This window comes from Asterias amurensis, chromosome 9, assembly GCF_032118995.1.
Source record: "Asterias amurensis chromosome 9, ASM3211899v1".
NCBI classification, from domain to species: domain Eukaryota; kingdom Metazoa; phylum Echinodermata; class Asteroidea; order Forcipulatida; family Asteriidae; genus Asterias; species Asterias amurensis.
In genome coordinates, this window is record NC_092656.1 from 20,738,581 (window position 1) to 20,765,260 (window position 26,680).

The window sequence follows — 26,680 nt, forward strand, 5'->3', positions numbered from 1 at the left end:
AGTACTCTTGGTGCAAAACAATTCTCAAGTAGTTGAGGCAAAATCGTATGTAATTTTATGACTTGTTTTGTGTTAATGCATTTGTAAGAATGTTGACCCCAGCAGGACTGTATTTACCATTAATTAAACCAGCACAATAAATCCAAAAGTTCAACTTATACTTTGGAAATGTCGGTTTTACATCAATAACTTTGTACAAAATATGTTTTAGAGTTTGAGGCGTAAGTATATGTAATTTGATGATGTGGAGTGTTTGACATTTGTTACCTAAATTAGATTGAAGACAATAGGTGTGTTATTACCTTACAGAGACTGAAGACAATAGGGACAAAATGTTTTCAAGTATAAAGGAAATAACAAAAGAAATTTCAAAAGGGCAACAAAAGTATGGATCTGTTGTTTTGGGTTGGTGTTTTTGTTTTTTTTGCAATGTGCATAATTATTTTGAGTTGAGATGCCGTAGCGTCGTTAATCATTGGCAGGATCAGCCTATAGAGCGTTATATGTAGATGCATCAGTCCATATTGCCACCATATGGTAATCCCATGACTGCGCCTCCATATACCATGTACACTGGGAGTCAACAGCCTGCAGGTTTCAATACCAAAATCATCATCAACAACAAACGCTAACTATATGATATGCTCAGGTAGTTGAAGCAAAATCGTGTGTAATTTTATGACGAGTATACAGTGCTAACACACATCGGTGTATGGGTAAAAACCAAAATTAATCTTCTTTATCCCTGATGCAAATTTAACATCTATTACATCGTTACGGTACCCGCTGCCATAACATAGGATTCAAACTGCCTCTAGCTACCGGGCAACCTCGGTGGTCTAGTTGGTAAGACACTGCTCTAGAATTGCAAGGGTCGTGGGTTCGAATCCCACCCGAGTAACATGCCTGTGTTTTTTTTTTTCATAGGACTTGTGAAAGTACTGAGTATACAGTGCTAACACACATCGGTGTATGGGTAAAAAACAAAATTAATATATGATACGCAGTATGTATAAGTCAAAATTGCATAAAAGATGGAGCCCAATGCTCTCTCAATTATACTATCAACGATTTTCGACCCTGAGGTACTTTACACCGTCGTACCATTGGTGTTCTCGGGATCAGAGAAATGATTTGTGAATTTTTTTATTATATTTTTTTTATTTCCAGGCAAACAGTAGATACAAAGAATAGGCAATAAAAATTAAGACTACACAGAGAACAAGCCTGCGGATAATCAAATAGTGCAAATAATCACTATCTAAAGGCGATCCAGACAATAAAAATAACAAAGGCACAAAAGGGCACAAGGAGAAAAAACGTCATAAAAATTTGGAAAATAGCACATCAAATACCATACAAATATATATAAAATCTATAGAAAATCCATTAAAATTCCCCAAAAAAGGGCCTGGCGGCAAATTTTGTATACAAAATTGATGAACCAGAAAAGACCACACATCCTCGCTCCTTCCCAGGTCAAAATTCTAATTGAACCTTGTTCACTGGGGTCAACTGGTTCAACCGGAAAGTGACCAAACTCGTCCATTTTCCATATTAACCAACATGTTTGGTCTAGATTTAACTGTGTTCAACTAGGTTGAAATTATAAACCAGTTGGTCTCTGTCCATTTTCCATATTAAAACAACTGGTTTTAACTGTGTTTAACTAGTTTATCAACTGGTTTCAACTAGTTCCAGTTGAACCCAGTTTAACTAGGTTCAACTGGAATTTCGACTTGGGTTTCAAAAAGGTAGGAGGCCAATCATTTAAACATGAATGTGTCAGCGCGCAACAAAGTTTATTTGACAAAATGTTATTGTTTGTAGACGGATTGTTTATAACAAATTTTACACCCTGAGATAGTGGTTGGTTCATTAAAGCCATTGGACACTTTCGGTAAACCTAGTGTTGTCCAAGGCCCACACTTTGTGTACCACAACTTTTATATCAAATAACAAACCTTTGAAAAATTAGGCTCAATCGGTTACCGGAGTCGGGAGAAAACAACTGAAAAACCCACCCTTGTTTCCGCGCGTTGCGCCGTGTCATGACATGTGTTTAAAATAAATCTGTCATTCTCGTTAGCGAGAATTTATATTGTTTTGCTGTTTTCTCAAAAAGTAAAGCATTTCATGGACTAATATTTCAGGAGAAGTCTTTCACCATTGCCTTCTGTAAACCCTGTAAGTTATTTATAAATCTGTGAACTTTTTTTTTTTTTTCTGAACCGAAAGGGTCCAATGGCTTTAAAGGCGACTGAGTGACAGTCGCTTGCTGCACTTTTGAACTTTCAACAGTCGCTTCTTGGTGCAGTGAAACATACCAGATGTATATCCAACCCAAGTCATGTGGTATTCATTTAATATGTAAAAACGTTTCTATGATGTTAAGCCTGAAGGACATATAGTGGTTGCAATTTTGTGTGCAAACATGCCAGAGTTGATGTGAATCGGCACAGCTTGTGACCTTTTGAATATTTGTTTTGTCCATTTTTTTCATGTTTATTGTCCATTTTTTTCATTTTTTAGTTTTTGGGAGAGTTATACTACTCCATTTTCAAACTAAAACCAAATCAATGTTTCTACCTGTTCTTTCATTTTCACAGTATAAGACTACTGAAAAATGTCATTCTCATAGTCCCCAAAGTAATATTTTACCTTGTTAAGTTTAATTCAATAAAACAAAGAAATCACTTTTCAATAAAGCTAAACATTTTGTATAAATTATTTTTAAAAGGCTATTAGGAGTTATAAATGCATCATTGAATTCCTTCAAACCAATGGCTATCATGGGACCTCATTTGACGTGCAATATTTCAGCTGCACTTTTCATGCGAGTAACATACACAGTGGAGTACCTCGCTGCAAAATACTTGCCAGTTGAGTCCCTGGGAGCTTTGAGGTGTGACACAGTAATGTATAACCTGGTGTTGCAAACCAGGATAGGACGTACACTCATTATAACCAAAAACCCAGAGGAATTCTCAGAGTTCACAAAATTTTACAATATTTTCAGTGGTTGTTTCCAAATCCCATGATATTTATGTGCTTTAAGTACAGTAGCGAGTCGTTTTATATTAATTCTTTTTCTAGAGCTGCATACCGTTTTTTTTTGTAAACTTTCCTGATTACTTAAGCAGAAAAAAATTGCAGCAACATTTCACAGGTTATCAAGAAAATTGGGGAGTCAGCTTGCATGTGTCACCCTGGATCTAATAATTAAAAAAATAAAAATAACAAGAAATTGATAAAACGCAGACAGTGGAAGATTGGTTCCGCCTGCAGGCGCTGGACGTTCACAAATGGATAATATAAAATGGAAAAAAAAAAAAAAAAAAATTACAAACAAAGATAATAAAGTTATTACATTTATACTCAAGCAAAATCTCACAGCACAGATCATGATCTGATTGGCTATTGCACAGGGTTATGTCGCCCTGTTGCCCATAGACATCCAGCTCACTAGAAATTCCTCGTTCCGGGTTTAAACACAGTGCAAAATCATTCTCCTGTCAATTACCACACCACCCAGTGAGGTTTGTTATTTGTCAAGTCCTAATAATTATTATGAAAGGGAACCAGAATCAATTATTTATAAATGGTATCGCACCGGGACATCACGGAGGGTTGTAATTAACGGAGGCTTAGTCCACAGTGGGGGGGGGGGGGGGGATGATGATAGTGCACGTCGACAGTGGTTGTATCTGTCTGAGGTGTCATCAGAGTTTGGGGTGTGGGGTTGACTTTAATCAGGAGGAACTGACCCAAAACTGCAATAATGCGTTAGCGATCCAATCCGACAGATTGAATGCTGGTCTTTCACACTCCACGGCGCCGTTGGTGTAGTCATGCCTGTTTCTTATTCTTAGGCTATGTGATGAGCGTGGTGTCATATAGTTGGGTTATCACCATTTACACCATTTTGAATTGTTCTCCTTTTAGTGTACTGTAGTATTGGCACAGTAGATGAAGCACCACACCACTGTACACTGTCTTAGCTAAAAACCGTTTTTGGGGTTGAACAAAGAATTGACTTGAGTGGGATTCGAACTAACAAACTCTGGATTGGCACTCTACGAACTGAGCTATCTAGCCCTATGTTAGCGGTATTCCTATTTTGTCAATATCTTTGTTCGGGGGGTGCCATTCAACCATTAACTGCCGTGTAGCCAGGGATCACACCCAAATTACAATAAAAACTGTTTTATCTGAAAACAGTCAGATTCTTGCCGAGTCAACACATGCTCAAAGAAGCTGCTCCTAGATGAGATTATGAGCCATTGGGTGCGTTCGATTAGCTTCCCCTGGTCGACCCTGGTCGACCCCGGTCTGCCCCCGGTCTGCCCCCGGTCTGCCCCCGGTACGTTCAGGACCAACCCGGTCAGCCCCAAGTGCCCTGCATGTGGAGCGGGTCACTTTGGTAAATCCCTGGTCGTTTGATTGGATGAAATTTGGTCATACAACATCCATTATTCTAACCAAATCAACATGGCTTTGTATTCCTTGTAAAAATTTAAATTTTTTTGAAATTTTGGAAGTTCAATGAAACAGGCATCTCTGTTAAAAGTTTCTGAAGCATTTGTGATGTAAAAATACTGAGTTAGATTTATTTGTTAACAAATAGGTGCATGCAGAAAGCATGCAGTTTATAGAAAAGGATTTGGACGATTTGACCGACACAGCCACCCGGCCAAAATGAGCATAAAACTTACACAAATTGAATACTTGTTCTCTTCAAAGGCAGTGGACACTATTGGTAATTACTCAAAATAATTATAAGAATAAAACCTTACTTGGTAACGAGTAATGGGGAGAGGTTGATACAACTAGTATAGAGCATTGTGAGAAGCGGCTCCCTCTGTAGTTTTTGAGAAAAAAAGTAATTTTCCACAAATTTGATAATGAGACCCCAGAACTTGTTTTTGAGGTCTCGAAATCAAGCATCTGAAAGCACACAACTTTGTGTGACAATGGTGTTTTCTTTCATTATTATCTCGCAACTTCGACGACCAATTGAGCTCAAATTTGCACAGGGTTGTTATTTCATGCATATGTTGAGATACACCAAGTGAGAAGACTGGTCTTTGATAATTACCATTAGTGTCTAGTGTCTTTAACTTCTACAACTAATAGTGTTTATGTTAAACACACACTTTAAATTTATAAAAGGAAACTAGTTTTACTTAAAAAAAAAATAATTGAGTGCTGGTAGACCCGAAGGACACAGTCGACGAGTATTGTCATAGTCTTACATACATTTAATTAACATGTAAGTATTTCTACCTACATACAATAATAAAGTGTATGAAAATACCATGGATAATTGAGCGTAAAACAAAACAGTCAATTGCGATATGGTAGGCTGCCAAAGGGTCATCATCACAGAAACATTTAACATCCTGTACAATTTTAAAAAGGGATGAATAATGTCATAAAATATTTTTAAGAAGTCTATGGTCTGAGGCGGCATAGATATTTAATAACATTACACCTGTAGGACATACATATTCCACAATATTTCCAGCTGCTAATTTTATTCTAGAATTATGTTGTTTCCCCGTCAGGGAAATTAATCCAGATTGAAAGTATTGAGACAGATGCATTTGAGCAAAAGAAAAATTACGCAAAAATTAGTTGTATGAACTATATCCTCAGGCTCAAATGACTTCCACATTGTTGAATTATTTTATTAGGTTTGGAAAAAAAATCCTTCCACATTTAACTGCAGTGTCCATTTGTGGGGAAGAGACAAAAAATATAACAATGAAAACGACAACAACAAATCGAGAAAAATGTCAGAAGCTGTAGAAAAAGATGTATAGGGATCCAGTTACTCCCTGTGGCATTTGGACAGCCGATATTCCTCGCCTTAACTTTAGCCATGTCAAGCAACAACAGGAAATTGGGTTCAAGAGGAACAGTATAGAGCCGGTTGCAGTCCCTGCCTGCCAGCGGCCGACTATCTCCCCTATAATTTGACATTTCTTTCTCTCCGACCCCTTGTTCTTGGAGCAAATTCTGCTTTATAAGAAAGACCCGAGGTGGAACTTGATTCCGTTTCCAATCTGCAGGATTTGTTGTCGTAAATCCTAACGCCTTCGGATACATCAACTCATATTTTTTTGTATGAAATATGGAGGGGACAGCTGGGCATTAGTGGATGATTAAGGGCTTGTTTGTTAAAATGATGTTGGAACATAAGAGAGGGTTTTAGCTTGGTAGTCTCTCAGACTTTCTCCTAGTCTCATACGAGGATTTGAAGTTTCCTGGCTCGCCCTGATTCACAAACTTTTTACATCTAATGGCAATTTTGAAAGTTGACAGTTTGCTATTTTGTTAATTTATTCTGGTTCAGCTTGATCAAACAAAATCGAGAAGCGCTTCAGGTAAACAAGCGACAGTTTTGAGGGTGGAAATTTTGTGTGATGTTTATTTGTGATTTGTGTGGAGTTTATAACAGCTTTCCTGTTGTGGCTAACATCACTACTTACTGATGACAGTCCAGTCGGCAAGGTGGGGCTAGTGGTGTCTTTTCTTGCCTTCCAACTCTAGGACCCTGGTTTGAATCCTGCCAGGGGCGCTATGTGGATTGTGTATTCAGCCCCTACCTTACTGCATGACTTTTCCCTTGGAATGATTCTCAGGGGTTTTCCTTCGACATCTAAAACTGAAACAACTTCCTTTTCTTTTCTCCATCTTAGCTAAAACAGTGAATCATCGACTTCAGAACCAGATTAAATAAATAAACAAACTCCAAAACAGGGACCTGGGCCCAATTTCATAGAGCTGCTAAGCACAAAAATTTGCTTAGCATGAAATTTCTCCCTTGATAATAGCAGGATTACCAACAAAATTTCCATTTGTTGCATATTTCTTGTTACTGGTATTCAGCTGTTGATTGCTTATCCTGAAAATCATGTGGAAATTTGGTTGGTAATCCTGTTATTATCAGGGAAGAAATTTCATGCTAAGCAAATTTTTGTGCTTAGCAGCTCTATGAAATTGGGCCCTGAATCTGTCACACTCTGCTGATTGGAACATCAGAACTTAAGTCTGGTGTGCCAGACCGCTTGGCAATGACCCGTTTACAAACACATCATCATCATCATCGCCATTGTAATTAACGACTTCTTCACACTGATCTCTATCATACTGATTGGAAACCGGGTTGGGCCTCATGCATGCGCACAAGACCGTAAAATGTCACACAGTGATGGCCATTTTTACACTCATAAAAACCTGTTTAAATACACACAAAACAGGATGTACTTTGTGGATTAAGGAAATGATTTTGATTCATTGAAATTCAGACAAGATTATTCTCCTTTGAAAGTTTTGCTGCGAAACAAAAACGGCACGTGTTGATAAATTTGCGAGTTTTAAAATCAAGTCAACCGACTTGAATGAACACATGCAACACTTTATCTCGTCTGTAACAGAGACCAGTTGCTTAATAATTTTCTGCATTTACAGAAATGAATAGCATTCCAGTCACAAATTTGACATGTGTGGCATTTTGGCTGATAACCTTTATTCTGGTAAGTGTAATTTTGTTGTGCTAAGCTACTCTTTGTGCTTAAGCAGAACTACGAAATTGGGACCTGTTGATCACCATTCTCCACGAGGTTCTGTTTTCCGCCAGGGCTCTTTGCTGGCGCAAGATTTTTTCCTGGTACATTGCTCTTTTCTGTCCAATCTTTGATGCGATCGCTCCTATGTCTGTACCTTTCTTTCTATTTCCTTCCAACGTTTTCCTCGCCATGATGAGTTATGGGTGAGCGGTCTACTACTTCCTCAGTAATGACGCTCCCCTAAGTAGGTGATCAACTCACGTATTGTAAACAGGCACAAATTAACGCCAACAAGTGTCAGAAAGTGCTGGAGAGGGCATATACAGCAAAAACTTCATCAGAGAGATTTGCAACTCACGCAGAGTTTACACCTGGCCAAAGTTATCCGTAAATATGAAACAGTTGTGTGTTCAGATGTTTTTTCATTGGGGGCATGGGTGCTTGTTTTCCAGTGGGGGAAGGGGGCCAAGGGCCATTTTATCCCCTTTCTTGAGGAAACGGCTTGTATCTGGGTTCCATGTGTGGGCACCTGGGCAGGGGGGGGGGGGGGACTGGAAATTATCCCTCCTGGCTAGGTTTTAGAATTGGTTGTGAAGGTTTAAAGAACCCAGAGCACTTATCTTGGAAGAGTAGGGGTTAACCCTGGTTTTTTCTTCATATTATTTTTATAGCGAACACCCTTTTAACAGGGATCTTTATTTACTACCCTCAGTGCGCTCAATCCAATTTGGAACTATTGCCAGCCTCTTGAATACGCACATGACTAATGACCCTTGATTAGGAAATTAGTTTGAAGACAAAAGACATCATATTGCGTCGTCGCGGCGTATAATGAGAAAAGAAAAAGAACCCATTCCTTTTGCTCATTTCCTGACCATGAAGAGAACTCATGCTGGTGATCCGTCACAGAAACAATCTGTGACAAGGCCGATACAATTAAGAGTTGCTTAGTTTAGAAATTTCATGCTCACAGGCATTGGACACCTTTGGTAATTTGCAAAGACCAGGGCCTTGTTTCATAGAGCTGCTTATTTAGCGTTGGTGTACAATTTTGAGTACATAAAAAAAGATGTAAGATATTTGCGCTTTTGGAATGCATAAAATAGATTGTACTGAAAGAGTTAATCCTGTAGCCTAAACAACAGGACCCAATTTCATGGCTCTGCTAACCGTAAGCACAGAGAAGCAGGGAACTCTGTGCTTACGGCAAGTGTATTTCACGGGTTAGCGGCGAATATGGGCTTCTGCGTGTGCGTACTCCACGTTACTAGGCATTCTACGCTTACAAGCGCAGAAATTCGGCGCTTGCACATAAGCGGGATCGGGATCGTAAGCGCAGAATTCGGCGGTTAGCAGAGCCAAGAAATTGGGCCCTGGTTTCATAGAGCTGCTTATTTAGCATTGGTGTACAATTTGGAGTACATAAAAAAGATGTAAGATAATTGCACTTTTGGAATACATAAAATATAGATCGTACTGAAAGAGTTGCGTCTGACATCACAAATCAAGGTTGTGAATTACCCAGAGATCTGCCATTGAGTCAACTTACAACCTTTGACCTTGTATCAGTTAAAATGGCTTTGATAGTTCTGGAGATTCGCAGCTAAATTTGACTTAAATCTGTATACATATAGTCCTTATCTTTGCTGATTAATCTATTATGGAGCAGCCTGGTCCTTTTAAATGCTGCCCTTGCAAGTCCCCACAAGTAGGTCGGTGGTCGTGACCCCGACAGGAAGTGACCTCATTGCGTGACGGCACACCCTCGTCAAACCCTCGTCATTGACTAAATTAATATTCAGAAGTCGAGCTTGTTTACACGAGTTCGTTCAACTTTGGCTTTGTACTACATGCTAATATAATGTAACCGCTTTTAATTGGTTACAAAAAAGTTTTGTTTGTTGTACATTGACAGCAGGAATTTTTATTGATGTTATGTTTTTTAAGGGTAGAAGTTATAATAACATTGAAAGTAATCAAATTTGGTTGTTTTTTAAATGCTTTAAATGATATAACTTATACCGTTACTGTAATTGAGTTTCAACCGGTTTTTGAACTGCATTATTATAATTTGCTCTATCATTTTGTATGTCTTTGTACACATTATGTTTTTCACTCCACAGCCGTACTAAGCACGATGCAACCCGAGTGTCATCATTCATTTCTTAAAGTGGTTCAAATCACTCTATTCGCACCAGTACCAGTCTATTTGAGCACCAGCCATCACTCTGAAATGCTTACTTAAAGGCACTGGACACCTTTGGTAATTGTCAAAAACCTGTCTTCTCACTTGGTGTATCTCAACATATGCATAAAATACCAACCCTGTGAAAATTTTGATTCAATTGGTCTTCAAAGTTGCGACAGAATAATGGAAGAAAAAACACCATTGTCACACAAGTTGTGTGCTTTGCTTGAATTCGAGACCTCATCAGCGGAGGTCTCGAATTCTGCTCAAATATTTTAGTGAGAAATTACTTCTTTCTCAAAAGTACGTTACTTCAGAGGGAGCTGTTTCTCACAATGTTTGATACCTCTCCCCATTACTTGTTACCAAGTAAGTTTTTATGATAACAATTATTTTGAGTAATTACCAATAGTGTCCAGTGCCTTTAAATCAACATTTATATAGGATTAAAACAATCGTTTGATTCCCAAAACCTAAAGTATACTTTACCTTTATTCATGATGGGGACAAACAAAAAGTGATGATGGATGTATATCTCTCAATAATGTATCTGAGAAGTCAAACTATGTGCTTCCCTGGCCCACCATCGTCACAACGGTTCATTGATTTATTGATTTCTTCCATTTGTGTCCCTTCAATTTTTTTCTTCTCTCCCTCAATCCACGGCTATCTCCATAGCATCTGGAGAGGACAAAGGTATACTTTGCATAAGAAATAATTAACGTTTGTAATTAATGCATCATTAATATTCCATTTTCCCAAACCAAAGTACGTGTTTATACCTCCCCCAATAGATAGCTATAGTGTATTAACTCTATTATAGTCGACAATGCCTTATTTACATTAGCTGGGATAAAATGAAAAAAACTGCGGGTGTGGACAGTTTGATACTGAAAGCTGAAAACCATGTGTTCGGAATATACTTTTTGCTGTCAGCGTTTGTATGGATTTATGAGTGATGTTTACCATATGTAGGTAAGGCAATGTTTAACATAATGCATGATGTGGACCACGTTGCTTTGTAGCTTAATATGTAGATTTGTTTCCCTTTCTTCCTTTCTTGCTACTTTATCCATGTTGTTAGAAAAACAATTTGTCTTGTGAATTATTTGATTCCGCCCTAAGCCATCCCAATAGGTGACACCATTTTTTTGTTATAACTGATGTCAAAATATAGCTGTCACATTTGCCCTGTAGTGTGGTTTGTTCCAACATGTTATTGGAGGCCTGATAGTGTTGCCCCTTAATAGGTTCCACTAGAAAGTTAATTGTTTTTCCTCATGAAGTGCATTGTTGTATACCCTTGTAGTCCAAAATCCTCCAAAATTTAATAGGATGTTGTCAGACCTAAAACCAGTTTGAAAACCATGTCTTGGGCTTCAACTTGGGTTCCATATTTGATGGGGATTGCATTGTCTGATTTTTTATCAACTTTTGATTTAAAGAAAAATGGGCACATCTCAAAACTTGTTCAACTTTTATAGCACTTGAAGTCAAGTCCAAATTGTTACTCAAAATGTAAAATTTCCCCTCTGACCGATGTATAGTATCTTGCCTGCCAGAAAAGCCCTGAAATGTCCAAGGTCATGATTTGTATACAAAAGCTACCTGTCTATATAGTGTTTATTTTCAAAGGAAATTTGTTGATTTTTTTTCAACCAAGTCAAATGTTGATAGATTGACATATTATAAAGGCATAATCTTTTAAGCTGGGAGCGAGTTTTTTAATGGTTTTTACATCCTCAAGTGATGAATGAATGCAGGACACACACTTTTGCACGAGATGTCACCTTTGATTTATTATCTCGGAGTAGTTGACATGACAATGACATGAAATGATGTGACATATGGTATCAAGTATCATGACTCCATCTGTAGTACATTGTTTTTCAATGATGAGTCAACTCTAAGTTTACAAATAAACAGCCGTTAAAGCCATTGGACACTTTCGGAACAGAAAAAAAAAAAGTTCACAGATTTACAAATAACCTACAGGGTTTACAGAAGGTAATGGTGAAAGACTTCTCTTGAAATCTTATTCCATGAAATGCTTTACTTTTTGAGAAAACATTAAAACAATTATAATGATATCGAGAATTACGGATTTATTTTTTAAAACACATGTCATGACACGGCGAACAGGTGTAAACAAGGGTGGGTTTTCCCTGTTATTTTCTCCCGACTCCGATGACCGATTGAGCCTAAATTTTCACAGGTTATTTATTTTATATGTAAGTTGTGACGCACGAAGTGTGGGCCTTTTGAAAATACTGTTTACCGAAAGTGTCCAATGGCTTTAATTTTGGAACATGAATGTTTCCCTAAAGGCACTTGACACGCTTGGTAATATTGTCAAGTATTCTCACTTGGTGTATCACAACATCTGCATAAAATAACAAACATGTGAAAATTTGGGCTCAATCGGCCATCAAATTTGCAAGAGAATAATGAAAGAAAAAAACACCCTTGTTGCACAAACTTGTTTGCTTTCAGATGCATAATAGCAGACTTCAGCTAAAGTCTTTTATTATTTGAGTGAGAAATTACCTCTTTGTCAAAAGCTACCTTACTTCAGAGGGAGCCGTTTCTCATAATGTTTTAATCAACAGCTCCCCATTACTCGTTACCAAGTAAGTTTTTATGCTAACAATTGTTTTGAGTAATTACCAATAGTGTCCAGTGCCTTTAAGAGTAGTTTCATGAAAATATTGCGGTTTGTTCATCATGGGGGGGCTGAGAAGCTAAGTTTGGACGTGATCATACTGCGTAACATTCAAGTTACGCTTTACTGGAGGTCGTGAAGGGCAAGGTTGGGAAACTATTAGTACAATATCAGGGGATTTGTTAGACTTTTGCAAAGGTTAGGAACAAAATTATAAGACCATATGAGTTGACTTTTTTTTTGCAAATGTTTGGAAAACCATTGATACAGTAGTTATAAGGTAATTTAAGTGAACTTTCTTTTTTGCTAGAAAATAAATGATACAATAACTGTAAGGCGATATATGAGTAATTTTGTTGTACAATTGTTTGAAAAAGCAATGATGCAATAGTTATAACTTGATATGAGTGAACTTTTTTCGAAAAGGTTAGGAAAACCAATGAAGCAATAACTATAAGGTAATTTTGAATGTAAATTCTGCAAAGGTTCAGCACCCAAAGCAGGTCTGATACTTTATGGAGGCCACGGAGGCATGCCCCCTGGTCATTGCCTTGGTGCCCTTGAAATGCTTCAGTAGAAAAGCAATTGCCTCCATGCCCCTGGTCATTGACTCGGTACCCTTGAAATGCTCCCGTAGAAATTTACACTTTCGTCATAGGGTGCCCTTTACCATGAAGAAAAATGCCTTGGTGCCCTTGCCCTTTCAACAACGAAGCAGACAGGCCTGCAAAGAAACAACTTCAGGTAACCTGAGTGGACTTTTGCAAAAGGTATCCAATTTTGCAGTAGATGAATTCCCTGTTACTTGAGACAATGTTGCGTCGGTGAAAGTGCTGACGAACTCTCAAACACTCGTCTTCCAAATCATTGGGGACCAACCACCACCATTCAAAGTGCTAGCTGAACAAAATTAGATACATTAAGCGTCACAGCGGGTAGGAGGCAATCTTAAAGAGGTTTGCAGAAGTGATGGGAAGTATCCCTTATGAATTGTAAAGTGCATTGGTTTTTTGCTTAAATTGCACGTTCTGGCGCTATCTCATGATTTTTCTGTTGTGTCTCGATTATCATAACTTTTTATTTATTTATATATACAAGGCCAATTATCTTCGTCCCCCCTCCACCAACTCAAGCCTTTCTGTCCTAAGACAACTCTTTTGCATGGTTGTAACCTAACTGCAAAACTCTCGATTTAAAGGCAGTGGACACTATTGGTAATTTTTCAAAATAAGTTTTAGCATAAAACCTTACTTGGTAACGAGTAATGGGGAGAGGTTGACAGTATAAAACATTGTGAGAAAGGGCTCCTCTGAAGTAACACAGTTTTCGAGAAAGAAGTAATTTTCAAGGGTGGTTTTTCTTTCATTATTATCTCTCAACTTCGATGATCGATTGAGCAAATTTTCACAGGTTTGTTATTTTATGTTGAGATACACCAAGTGAGAACACTGGTCTTTGACAACTACCAATAGAGTCCAGTGTCTCTAAGTAGCAAGTCTAGTTGACAGTATAAAACATTGTGAGAAAGGGCTCTCTCTGAAGTAACACAGTTTTCGAGAAAGAAGTAATTTTCCTCGAATTTGATTTTGAGACCTAGTCAGATTTAGAATTTGAGGTCTCGAAATCAAGCATCTGAAAGCACACAACTTCGTGCGACAAGGGTGGTTTTTCTTTCATTATCTCTCAACTTCGATGATCGATTGAGCAAATTTTCACAGGTTTGTTATTTTATGTTGAGATACACCAAGTGAGAACACTGGTCTTTGACAATTACCAATAGTGTCCAGTGTCTCTAAGTAGCAAGTCTAGTTACAGTGTATCAATTTATTGCCCCAAATATTATATAAACTTATGCTTGCCTCCCCATTTAACCGTTTGGACTCCCAAACTTTGTTCAATCCTCAGTTAAATAACACTTCCAACTGATATGTATAGACCTTATTGAATATGATGTCACCGTTCAAATATTTGCCCTACAAGATGGCGTCTGCGAACGTGTGCGTGCGTGCTTGTGCCGTAGAAATCAAACCGGGAACGCTGTGTGTTTCTTTGATGTACGCGTGTAGACACGCATACGGTTTGGCCTACAAGATGCAAAAAAGGGTTATTCAGTATGGTGTATTAGTCTGTAAATGTAGCTGTTATTTTTTTCCCCCAAAATATTGTTTCTCAGTGTCATGAACGTTTAGTTAGATACTGAAGCCTGGTTCATACTTCGTGCGAATGCGAATGAGATGTGAATTTGATGGGGACTTTACGTCACAACCCTTCTTTCGCTGCGATATTCACTAGAGAGTTGCGCACAACTCAACTCAGTACAAATTTCGCTGCAAAATTGTGACGCCAACATTAGTATCGCATTCGCAGGAAGTATGAACCGGGCTTACCTTTTATGCAATTGCATGCTGTATAACATTCCTAACATTCAAACTGCTGTATAAATGCTCTTCTTAATATTAGCTGCGTGTTTTGTTGGATTACGTTATGGAGACTTTGGGACAGTAGGTGGCAGCAGACAGTGCCATTACGCAGTTCTGAGCATTTTCCTAGAAAAAATCCCTCAAAAACAAAACAATGATTCTACCTAAATACATCTGTTGACACTTGACATCCCATTGTCCACTTTTTTTTGTTCATAATTTTTTTCTTTCTGTTGATGTATAGAGTGTCTGAGACAAAGCTCATCTACGGGCAACCAGTGTAGAGTTCTTTATGTAACAGAAAGTGTGTTTGAACCTAAAGAAAGAGAAACAAATATTGCTTGTAATTTACCCATACACCAAAGTGTATTGTTGAGCATTGTACGCTCGTACTTGAAACTTTCCTGACTCATGTGTAATGGTTTACAAGGTGCTGCAGGGCATTAGGCAGCAGAGCAAACCAGGAACACCGGGGCAAACCCCTTCTCTTTTGGATAAGTTCACTGGGTTCTTGTCCGTGCATTACACAACACACATGACCATCGGCTTTACGTCCCATCCGAAGGACGCTATTGTCACAAACTAGGACTCGAAGCCTCACTCTGCTGATCAGAAACACCAGAGCTGAGTACGGTGTTTTTATACCTTTGGTCTAGACACGCCAGCTAGATCTAATTTGAAAAAGCAAGCGCAGCACATCTACAAATCTATAACATGGTTACCACTCTGTGGTTCTTGTACACATACTAACTACAGTAATTGTACATAAACATTTATGAAGGTTTCCTCAACTTTTGTTATGGAGGCTCCCATAAGTGTCATCACCAGCTATTTTAATAATACGTCGATTTGGCCGTATTTACTGTAGCCCTTAAAGGTGGCAGGCAAAGGCCCAAAGTAAATAAACTGTTTGTTTTCAGAACCCTGGACACTTTTGCCAAGGTGACATTAATCAAATGATTTCTGGGAACAAACACATGTTTTAGTTTGTTAATTTTCATCATCAGACTTTACTTTAAAGGTAGGGCCAGGCTTTGATAAATACTGTAAAAATTAATGACCATAAAAACTGAAGTTGGGGAGAATCACTGCAGCTGTTGTTTTTATAAACTATTTGGTTCTTTCCTCCAACTAAAACTGAAACTTCAAAGTCTTCTCTTAATGGGTTTTTTGGTTAGTACAGTGACTAAGTTTTTTTTTCTTCTGACAGTCCTTTGCTTCAAAATAGTTATTTTAGCAATAGTCAGATAGTAGAACATTGATTTGAAAGTGATTAAATTCAATTTACCTTTGGCAGGGCTCAAATTGTACTGTGGACTACATGCCCGAGACCAGTAGTTTTGGTGTCGGGCGACTAAACCTTTGACATATTCACATGGGAAACATCAGAAAATGTTAATATGGTCCCATACCCTTTTTTTCACCCTGTTGTTTGAGCGAAAGTTTGTCAAATATTGCTGCTGTTCGCTGTGGGCATTTTGGCACAAGCCGCTTGCTGCCACTATGGCAGGGGTCGATGTTAAGTGTATTTTTATGGTAGTCAGCAGGGCTAGTAACCAAGAATCTTAAGTACCCCTGTTGAGACTTTGGTAGCCTGAAAAACACTTTATGCCCGCCCGGCCGGCTATCAAACTGGAAAGAATGAGTTGCGCGGCTGTAAATCTGGTAGTCCTGGGCCAGCGGGCTTGTTGCAATTCAATGTCGACCCCTATGGTCTCTAAAGGGATACATGATAAGGGGCCAGCCCTGTTATGCACTTGACAACCATAGCAGTCAAAAATATATGGTATTCAACTCAAGATGCTGCCATTTTGTCTCCCAATGGAGCAAAGTGAAGTGTCTTTATTTAAAGCATGGGGGTATTCTACCGCCATGTCCAGAGTGAGCCGACTGCTTCCCGTAATTCAACCCCCCCCCCACCCCCCGTCTTAAGACGCTGCCTTACCATCAGGGCCCAATTTCATGGCTCTGCTTACCGCTGAATTCTGCGCTTACGATCGTGATTCCCTGCTTACGTGCAAGCGCCGAATTTCTGCGCTAGCCTTGTAAATGCAGAATGCCTAGTAATGTGAAGTACGCACGCGCAGAAGCCCAAATTCGCCGCTTACCTGTAAAATACGCTTGCCGTAAGCACAGAATTCCCTACTTCCGTAAGCGCCGATTCTGTGCTTACGGTAAGCAGAGCCATGAAATTGGGCCCTGAACAAGTATGCCCTACGTGCTTGTATCCTACTCTCATACTCACTGTGCCGCGGCCTTGCCGAGATGATACATAGAGTACCCTATTAGTTACCCACTAGTTCAAATATGTGCCATACATGTGAATCACACCTTCTGGCTGGATGGACGGTTGGAATGGAATTTCTTCTAAACCATTAACTCATTTAATTAGGGATCACACCAAAGGTAATTTTCTCTCCTTGGAAACTGTTGCAGTGGGAGGTTTGCATGAGAAGGCTACGCTAACACCTGAATATTTCCCACTCTCTCTGATCTTGTATTGGTTGAAATCTTTGGGCACACTTGCATTTTTTAAATTTCAGTCTAGCTGATGTGGCGCTCCAAAGGCTTTTTCAAATTTATTATCAACTTAACCTGCACCCTCGGAGGGACCCATTTATATCCCTGGGTGATGAGAAGCAATTATAGTATGTAAAAGCATCTTGCTCAAAGACACATGTAGTGTCATGACTGGGAGTCGAACCCACATCCCGATGACGTAACCATTAGAACTTATGAGACCGTTGCAGTCGTCCCTATATGCTATCAAAGAACTGCAAAAGAAAACTAGACATTAAGAACGCTGTTCCGTGTTGTTTTGCTCCGATTAAGTGCTTTAAAGCACTTTATAGTTGTTCTGATTTCAAGATGTAAGACTCTTTATCTTGGACAGGCCTTTTTTTCACCAAAGTGTGCCTAAAACCTAAACCCGGTCTTCATTCTCAAATTCCAACCCCTCCTTCCCTTCCATTGAGAATCAATCAATCACAATCTAACAATTCACTCTGACATTTATTAATGATCCACATGAAACGTGTCAGCAGTTTTCATTGGCCGATGGCTGCATCTGAAATCTTAACTTGATCAGCGATTCTCTGAAGAATCATTCCATAATTCAGTCCCTCATTCATGTCAATTTGGCAGCATCCAGAGATTTCAATTGCTATATTTAGGCTAATCTACCTGACATTTATCCCCCATGGATCAAAAGAAGAAGTAGAAGTAGACACCCTCTCCCCTCCTCATCGAAGAAAATGAAGAAACAAAAACCAACAGCAGAAATAATTCAGTAACTATAGGCAAGCCCGTGGGTATGCTTAGCATCCTTTCGATAATCTGTATTTGCAAGAGCAGTCACGAGAAAAGAGTAGATCTTTCTTTCGCTATCAAATCGAGCAGCGTATGGGAGGTAACCAGGGAAGTGCTTCCATGGGATAATTGGCCGATATTCAAGATCAATTGCAAACAGGAGCATTGTAATGAGTCCGAGGGGGGGGGGCAGTCTTTTTTAGTTTCATTTGCATCAGCAGGAAGAAGTCAGATACACTGGGCAAATTGATTCCATGACGTAAGTGGTGTTACACGATACTTGCCGACCTTTAAAGGTATTGTACAGGATTGGTTTTGAGGTGACACGATAGTCGCAGACGGTGTGTATGTTTTGTGTGATCAACCGTATGAAATAACAAACCTGGGAAAATTTGGGGTTTAATGCGTTGTGTGAGCCAGGAGAAAGTAGGGAAAACCTTGCACAATCTTCAGCATTTGAACATAGTGGTCTTACTTTTGGTTGTAACAACTGAAGTAAGGTTTTCAGATGTTTTAAATTTTTTTTTAACATAACTTCATTTCTGAGGGAAGTATTTCACACACAAAATTAGTTCTAGATTGAACTTCATTATCAGTGAGCTTTCAGATTAAAATAACAAAAAATATTCTGACCAATCCAGGAGAACACCTTTAAAATGACAGGTACCGCTTTTGTAAACCGATGAATGATCTTTTGTCTTGTCTGAAATGATGTTTTCGTAGCAAGGATAAAGGTTATACAAATTTAATGTTGTGATGACATTAAACTTTTGGCTTCTCAGTAGTGCTCTCAATTGATAATTGAAAAACACAGCACTTTACAAAGTCTGTTTGGGGATTGGAACTTTGTTTCTTCCCCCCTCTTTTTTTTTGACAAACTGCAGTTGAACGTCTGTTTGTTAAACGCAAAGTATACCTTTGGTTTTTGGAACCGTTCTATTGAGATATGCGGACAATCCGATATGTCCACGCCGGAAAAATCCGCAATTAGATTGCACAGTAACGTTTCTCAAATTCAAATTTTGGGGTACAAAAACTGATATATTTATCCTTAACCAAACTTCGAAGTAAAATGTTTCTCAAAATATTTTATACTAAACTGCTGTACTTCTAACCAAGTAAGCTTTTATTGGCATTAAAGGAACACGTTGCCTTGGCCGACTGTGTTAGTTCTAAAAGTAAAAGGAAAACCACGCAATTTCGAGGCAAATGTGTATGGATCATTGTATTCTACTTTTTAATCATCTTTCTACCCATATGCATTTTATAACAAACGGTTTCAAACGCTTTTCAAAGACCAACTCGACCGATCCAAGGCAAAGTGTTCCGTTAATTTTAAAGTGATAACCAAACATATACCTTTCCTTTCAAGGCACACGAGTCTCTCTTGACCTAGAAACGGCCAAAAGTGCAAAAGTTACTAAACCGAAACGGTTACATAGATCTGAAAACACACCACAAACTTCAACAGATGTGAGCCTTCGCAGACATGCCGTCTCTTGAAACACACCAGTAATTAATATTGTGACAATTTTTGATTAATTACAACTAACATAGAACCAATACCGATTTGGACTAACGAGCATTTTGCATCAACTTTCTCTACTAATTAAAAATAGATGTTCCGTTAGTGATTTTGTCTCCTTGAGGGTTTTTGTAATTTGTAAATTTATGGACTTTATTTTCCTCCCTGAACTATGCATGCTGAATCACTCACACGTCCACATTTTTGTAAATGTACAATTGTGTACTGTTAAGAAAAAGACATTATTAAAACCAATCTCATTCACACGGCCGGGTAGTTTGATTGGTACATGTATAGTCGTATCTTTCCTCCCCTTCTATTAGTTCTTCATCCTTCGTAGGGGACGTAAAGTGTTAGGTTCTGTGTGTTGTATGGCACGTAAAGAACCCAAAACACAAACACTAACAGAAGGGGGTTTAATTGCCCCGGTGTTTAGAGGGCCCAATTTCACAAAGCTGTTAAGCAGAAAAACACTGCTTGACAAATTTCTTTGCTAAGCAATAATTGATCAGGGCACCAGTCAAAACATGTGTACACTTAGTGTAATTTTGGCTGGTAACCTATTTCTGTTCAGTAGTACTTTTCTTTGCTTAGCAAATTCTGTGCTTATGACGTTGAGACCTGGGCCCACTTTCATAGAGCTGCTAAGCACAATAATTTGCTTAGCATGAAATTTCTTCCTTGATAAAAATAGGATTACCAACAAAATTTCCATGTGTTGCATATTGCTTGTTACTGGTATTCAGCTGATGTTTGCTGAATCCTGAAAATCATGTGGAAATTTCGTTGGTAATCCTGTTTTTACCGAGGCAGAAATTTCATGCTAAGCAAATTTTTGTGCTTGGCAGCTCTACGAAATTGGGCCCTGGTGTGGTTGGCTGCAGATTACACCACGACAACTTGCAAATCATTACATGGTGCTATATAAATAAACGGATATTACATTTCGAACATAAGCTCCGAGAACCTAGTTAGACTAAATAATGATCGCCCCCGGGGTGTGATAAAGGTATAAGAACAGCATACTATTATTATTGTTATCGATTATTCACCCGGTTGTAATATATCCCTGCTATTTTTTTTTCCGGCCAAGGAAGAGAATTTCGAAGAGGAAAGAAGAAGGGGATGGATTTGATAAAGGGTTTCTCCATAAGCTAATCAAGTATTCCTTTTCAGTTTGAAGCCTTATTCAGGGGCTTTGTTATCTCGTTGGTTTGGCCTAGATATTTCAGGGTTTTTTTTTGAAAGGCCGAGTATTGGCTTACACAGGTAATGTTTGACTCTGTTTTTTCCCCATATATTTAAGTGTGCACTTTTTAAATAGTACATGTGAAGGTTTCGTGTAGCATTTTTATTTTTGTGGATGTTTTTTTTTTGATAAATACACACAACCTATTACTGCCAGCTAGGGTTAAACATGACAAACTGTGTTTGTTGGCAATAAAGCATTTCATAAAAAACCAGCAAGCTAGGAGAATGCATTAAGTAATGTTAAAAGGACTTTAAAGGAAAACCAAAAAAATGTGCTTGGGCAACTCTGAACGGTTATATATGAAGCCGAGGGACTAGAGCCTTTCAGAATAATGGTGCACAGCCCCCTTAAAGGAACTGTACATGTTTGGTAATTGTCAAAGACCAGTGTTCCACTTGGTTCCAATTGGTCATCGAAGTTGCGAGAAAATGATGAAAGATAAAACACGCTTGTTGGACGAATTTGTGTGCTTTCAGATAGGAATAAAAGACTTCTAGCTAAGTCTTTTATTATTTTCGTGAGAAGTTACATCTTTCTCAAAAACTATGTTACTTCAAAGGGAGGCGTTTCCCACAATGTTTTATACTATCAACAGCTCTCCAATGCTTGTTACCAAGTCAGTTTTTAAGTTAATATTTGTTTTGAGTAATTTCCAAACGTGTACCTTCCCTTTAAAGCCATTGGACCCTTTCGGTACCCCCCCCCCCCCAAAAAAAAAAGTTCACAGATTTACAAATAATTTACAGGGTTTACAGAAGGTAATGGTGAAAGACTTCTCTTGAAATATCAGTCCATGAAATGCTTTACTTTTTGAGAAAACGGTAAAACAATATAAATTCTCGTTAGCGAGAATTACGGATTTGTTATAAACACATGTCATGACACGGCTAAACGCGCGAAAACAGGAGTGGGTTTTCCCGTTATTTTCTCCCGACTCCGATGTCCGATTGAGCCTAAATTTTCACAGGTTTGTTATTTGATATATTGAAGTTGTGATACACGAAGTGTGGGCCTTGGACAATACTGGTTACCGAAAGGGTCCAATGGCTTTAAAGGGAATGAACACATTTGGTAATGACTCAAATAGTACAGCAGATTTTGATAGTATAATGTATTTTGAGAAACATTTAACTTTGAAGTAATGTGGTTTTGTAAAAAGATAACAGTTGTTATGCCTCAAAAATAGAATCTGAGAACTGTCTTTCAAATGCCCTTATAATATGACTGAATGGCAGAGTTTACGCAACTAATTGGGAGACAATTACTAATGTTCAAGTGATTTATTTTGCGGCAGTAATTGAATCTCTCTGAAGGGCAGATTGAAACGGATTAATCTTAAGCCAAATAAAAAAGAAAGAAATAAGACAAGGTTAAAGTAGTTTGTATGGCATTAAAAGATCTGTAGAAATTATTCCTTCAATTAATTGTTAAACTGTTTGACAGCATTAAATGAGCAGTCTAAACCTTGTATCAGTACAAGTACAATTTAACACTGGCAAATCTCTGTGTTGGTACCCAGTTTATCAAAGAAGAAATGTTGTAAAAGTCGATCCTCACAACTCTGGGTACGCCTACCCGAAATACTGGGCTTAGAGAGCTAACAGTTTGTGGCAATTGTTTTTACATTTTCTATCCCAAAATAGAAGTATCTGTTTGTGACTTTCTATGATAAAATTCAAGTTGTGTTTCCTTTTTTGAATTCACCCCTTTACACTTTATCCTGCTACTACAAACGTATACGGCCCCGTGAAAGCCTAAAATCAAGCCAGATCAAAGCACACCCAGGCACTGCTAGGTATTGAGTGTGGTATTGGATGCTGTACTATTGTAACAGTTACCGTGCAATGACATACAGCGGAGGGCTCGTTTTCCAGCGATAATTTATTTCAAATGATTCGTCCAGCTGAGGAACGTTCTCTAAGGTTACAACGAGGCACGTCAAACTGCTTAAAAGAAGGAAGATCTAGTTTCTGTAATTCACTTGGGGTGAACACAATCCCCCCCCCCCCCGGTCCGACACTTGACCCTACTACTCGCTTTCTAGAAATGCTCAGCCCATGGCAGCCATTTGTGTTTGTTTCTGAATCAATAGAATGTTACTCCAACCCTACCCCACTCCACTGTTCCAGGTTTCAGACTTTTGTTGTTGCTTCGTCTCCTTTGGTTTTGTCAGAGCTGCCTAGTATACATGTGTGTATAGCCTACATTCCCTGGTTCTGCAGATGAGTTCTCTGAAAGTAGACTTATCTTTCCATATTCTGATAAACAAGTTTGTAAATATCTCTGATATGGAAGCCTTTTTCCCCCATTATGTTGAATGTAATTCTAAATATCTCCCTGGTTGTTGTACGAAATCTCTGTGATCGTGGGATGAAAATATTGGCAGCCCTGGTTTTTGTACACAAAAGCGAGGACGTCCTTGGTGTACCTCTCCCCCCCCCCCCATCCCTTTTGATAAAGTCCTCAGGTTGAATACTTGCCCACACGGTCACACATGTTTGACGTCCTTGTCAATTGAGTACTTCCCTGCAATCTCCCATTGTTTGGCCCACACTATCAAAAATGAATTGAGAAATGAATATAAAAAAAAAATGAGATTTATTTTGTTCTTTTCTTTTATTTTATTTTAAACATCCTCCCATAGACATAGTTCACAAAACTCCTCTGGGAATATTTTTCTGTTTAGATTCTGCTTTGGAGACCCGTTGTTTCTAATGATTACCAAACACGGATTACCAAACAATTTCCAATGGATGAGTTCCTCATTATGATGGGGAATTTGTTTTTAATTTGTCTAGATACATCTTCACATCATTGTAAAACGACAAACCTTTGCTTGTACCTAAAGGTGGTTTTATCAGTGCGTCAGGGAACAGTGATTATAATTTATAATTTATTTAATTCAATTCTCCATTTGGCCCACACCTATGTATAATATTGCACTGTAAACTCAAAAGCAAAGAAAAAAGACAATTTATACATCTGTTTAAAAAAACAAAACTGAAAGTCCTGGATAACTCAGTTGGGAATTGAGCACATAATCGCAATAGTTTAGAGATGGATTTAACTTCTAGACAGTTAAGCTTGCCCACGGGTGACAAGATCTTAGATGCTGATTGTAGCATTGTTCAATTGAAGGAGATTTCATATGGGACTTCTGTTAGAAGTGCTTTCAATGTTTTTTTTTTATCCCCCACAAAATCTTAAATGATGAGTAGGCAAAAAGAGCAATTTGAAATTGTTATTTTTGTGGTAAGAATGTAAATACCCTTAAAGGGTCTATGTAACTTTTGTAGGACAAAAAACACAATGTCCACAGATGTACACTAAACTTACACAGTTTGAAGATAATGATAGAAGAAAGCTTCCCTGAAAATATTACGTGCTGAGGTGCTGTAGTTTTTTGGAAATGAGTAAAACAATGTCATGAAAATAATTTACAAACGTATTTTCATGACATTGTTTTACTAATTTCTCAAAAACTACAGCACCTCGGTAAGTAATATTTGAAGGGAAGCTTTCCACTATCATTATCTTCAAACCCTGTAAGTTTAATGTAAATCTATGGACATTTTGAAAAGGTACCCAAATCCTTTAAGTAAGTATTAAGTCACCAGGGACTTGGTCAACTTTCACGATGAAAGTCCAAGAAAGTGAAGAAAAGAATTTTAGGCACAAGACTTGTATTGTATTGAGTGGGATTTTTTAAAGCAAAAATTGTTGTTGACAGGTATAGGCTGATCTGTAACAAAGTTCTGGGACTCAAAATTTGTTTGTGTTTCTTAACTTTTGTGAATCTGGGTCTTATTTATTTTTGAATTTTTTATTTTTATTTTTATTTTTTTTTGGGGGGGGGGGGGGGGGCGGGATTCAAGTACTCGGAGAGCTTCCAGCATTAGAATCCCTCCTCTCCGAAAATTGATTCTAAAAATTAACCTCAAATTAATTCACCAATTCTCTATCCCATGTTACCTTTCATCCTTTCAAAAGATTTACTCTCCCGCTTGTTTCCTTTTTATTTCAAGAGCTCCAAGAACAAGAGTCGGCGGTGCTAGAGCGCAAACTTCGTCTCCTCCAGGATATGATGCAAGGCGGTCAGCCTGCGGACCAACAACAAGCCCAACTGCCTAACCAAGCTGCAGCCCACAGTCATTGTAAGTCACCCCCTTCCATCAACCAAGTATTCCAGGGGTGGATTTCACAAAGAGTTATGACTAGTCTTATCTCGGAGTTAGGACCGGTTACTCGTCCTAACTTAGGACTATCCATGCAATTTGTATATCTCCTAGGACTAGTCCTAAGTTAGGACTGGTCCTAACTCTTTGTGAAATCGACCCCAGGGCCCACTTTCATAAAGCCTGTAAGCACAAAAACTTGCTCAGCACAGAAAAGTAATGCTTAACAGAAACAGGTTACCAGCCAAAATAACATTTTTGTGACTGGTGCCTCCCTTAATTTTTGCTTAGCAAAGAAATTTTATCGTGGTGTGGCCTTCTTGTTTTTTCCCCCATTCAAAACCGAGGCTGGAAGGAGGAATAGTCTGGTTCCTTTTTGTACAATGAACATTAGCATCCATTAGTGATGTTGGATACAGGGAACATGACCAAGATGGTAAGAATCTGATCAGAATGACATACCCTCGTTCTCAGCATTATTTGACCGTGCTATTAGTTCGACATGCAGAGCGTTATGGTCAAGTAGTTATGATTACTTAACATGTCAGTTCCAATGACTGGATCAGTGTTTATGGAACAAGTCCCCGCTGTGACCGGATCCTTGAGCAAGACGCTTGGACTATAATTGCTTCTCTTCAGCCAGGAGTAGAAACAGCAATCTTGTGAGCCCGGGGGGTTGGGGGTGGGGGGCTCTTAAAGCCACTGGACACTATTGGTAATTGTCATAGACCAGTTTTCTCACTTGGTGTATCTCAAAACATATGCAAAAAAACATTAAATTTGTGTAAATTTGAGCTTGATTGGTCGTCGAAATTGTGAAATAATAATGAAAGAAAAAAACACCCTTGCCACACGAAGTTGTGTGCTTTCAGATGCTTGATTTCGAGACCTCAAATTCTAAACTTGAGGTCTCAAAATCAAATTCGTGGAAAATTACTTCCTTTTCGAAAACTACATTGTAAGACACTTCAGGGGGAGCCATTTCTCACAATGTTTTATTCTATCAACCGCTCCCCATTACGGGTTACCAAGTGAGGTTTTATGCTGATGATTATTTTGAGTATTTACCAATAGTGTCCACCGCCTTTAAAGTTTGTGTGGACAGAGTGAGAAGAGCCTTTGGTGGCTGGAAGACTCCACGGGGATAGACGCCAGATTTAGAGGCATTTAATTGTCCGCAGTGACCAGAGGGTGGAACTGATGTGCGTCGAGCAGGGAGTCCTCTAATTGGCTGCGTTGTGTAGGGATGATGTTTGGTTTGAGTATTTTACACAGGGAACGTTTAAAGGCATTGGACACGTTTGATAATTACTCAAAAATAATTGTGAGCATAAAAACTTACTTGGTAATGAGCACTGGAGAGCTTTGATAGTATTTCCTATCCGTAACAATTACAACCGAGTAACCGGATATTCTTTAATATCCGAATATCCGCAGACGTCGGGCGACAACTGATATGAACGGTTTGTCTGAATCCTTATGAAACGTCTATTAAGACAGCATAAAACAGCATAAATTAAGTATTTATCTATGCTCACCTCCGTGAAAAGTTGAAACAATGACATTTCTGACGTA

The 26,680-nt window shown here is 38.5% G+C and overlaps 1 protein-coding gene across 9 annotated transcripts in view; it reads left to right on the top strand.

Annotated features, from left to right (window-relative positions):
* The window catches only part of LOC139942104 (protein unc-13 homolog B-like), a 170,900-nt gene that overhangs the window by 89,383 nt on the left and 54,837 nt on the right, over positions 1-26,680 (top strand). For all 9 annotated transcript variants that reach the window (XM_071938796.1, XM_071938800.1, XM_071938801.1 and 6 more), the window contains exon 6: positions 24,956-25,084. In XM_071938796.1, coding sequence (XP_071794897.1) covers positions 24,956-25,084 — 129 coding nt within the window. The remainder of the gene's footprint in view (positions 1-24,955; positions 25,085-26,680) is intronic.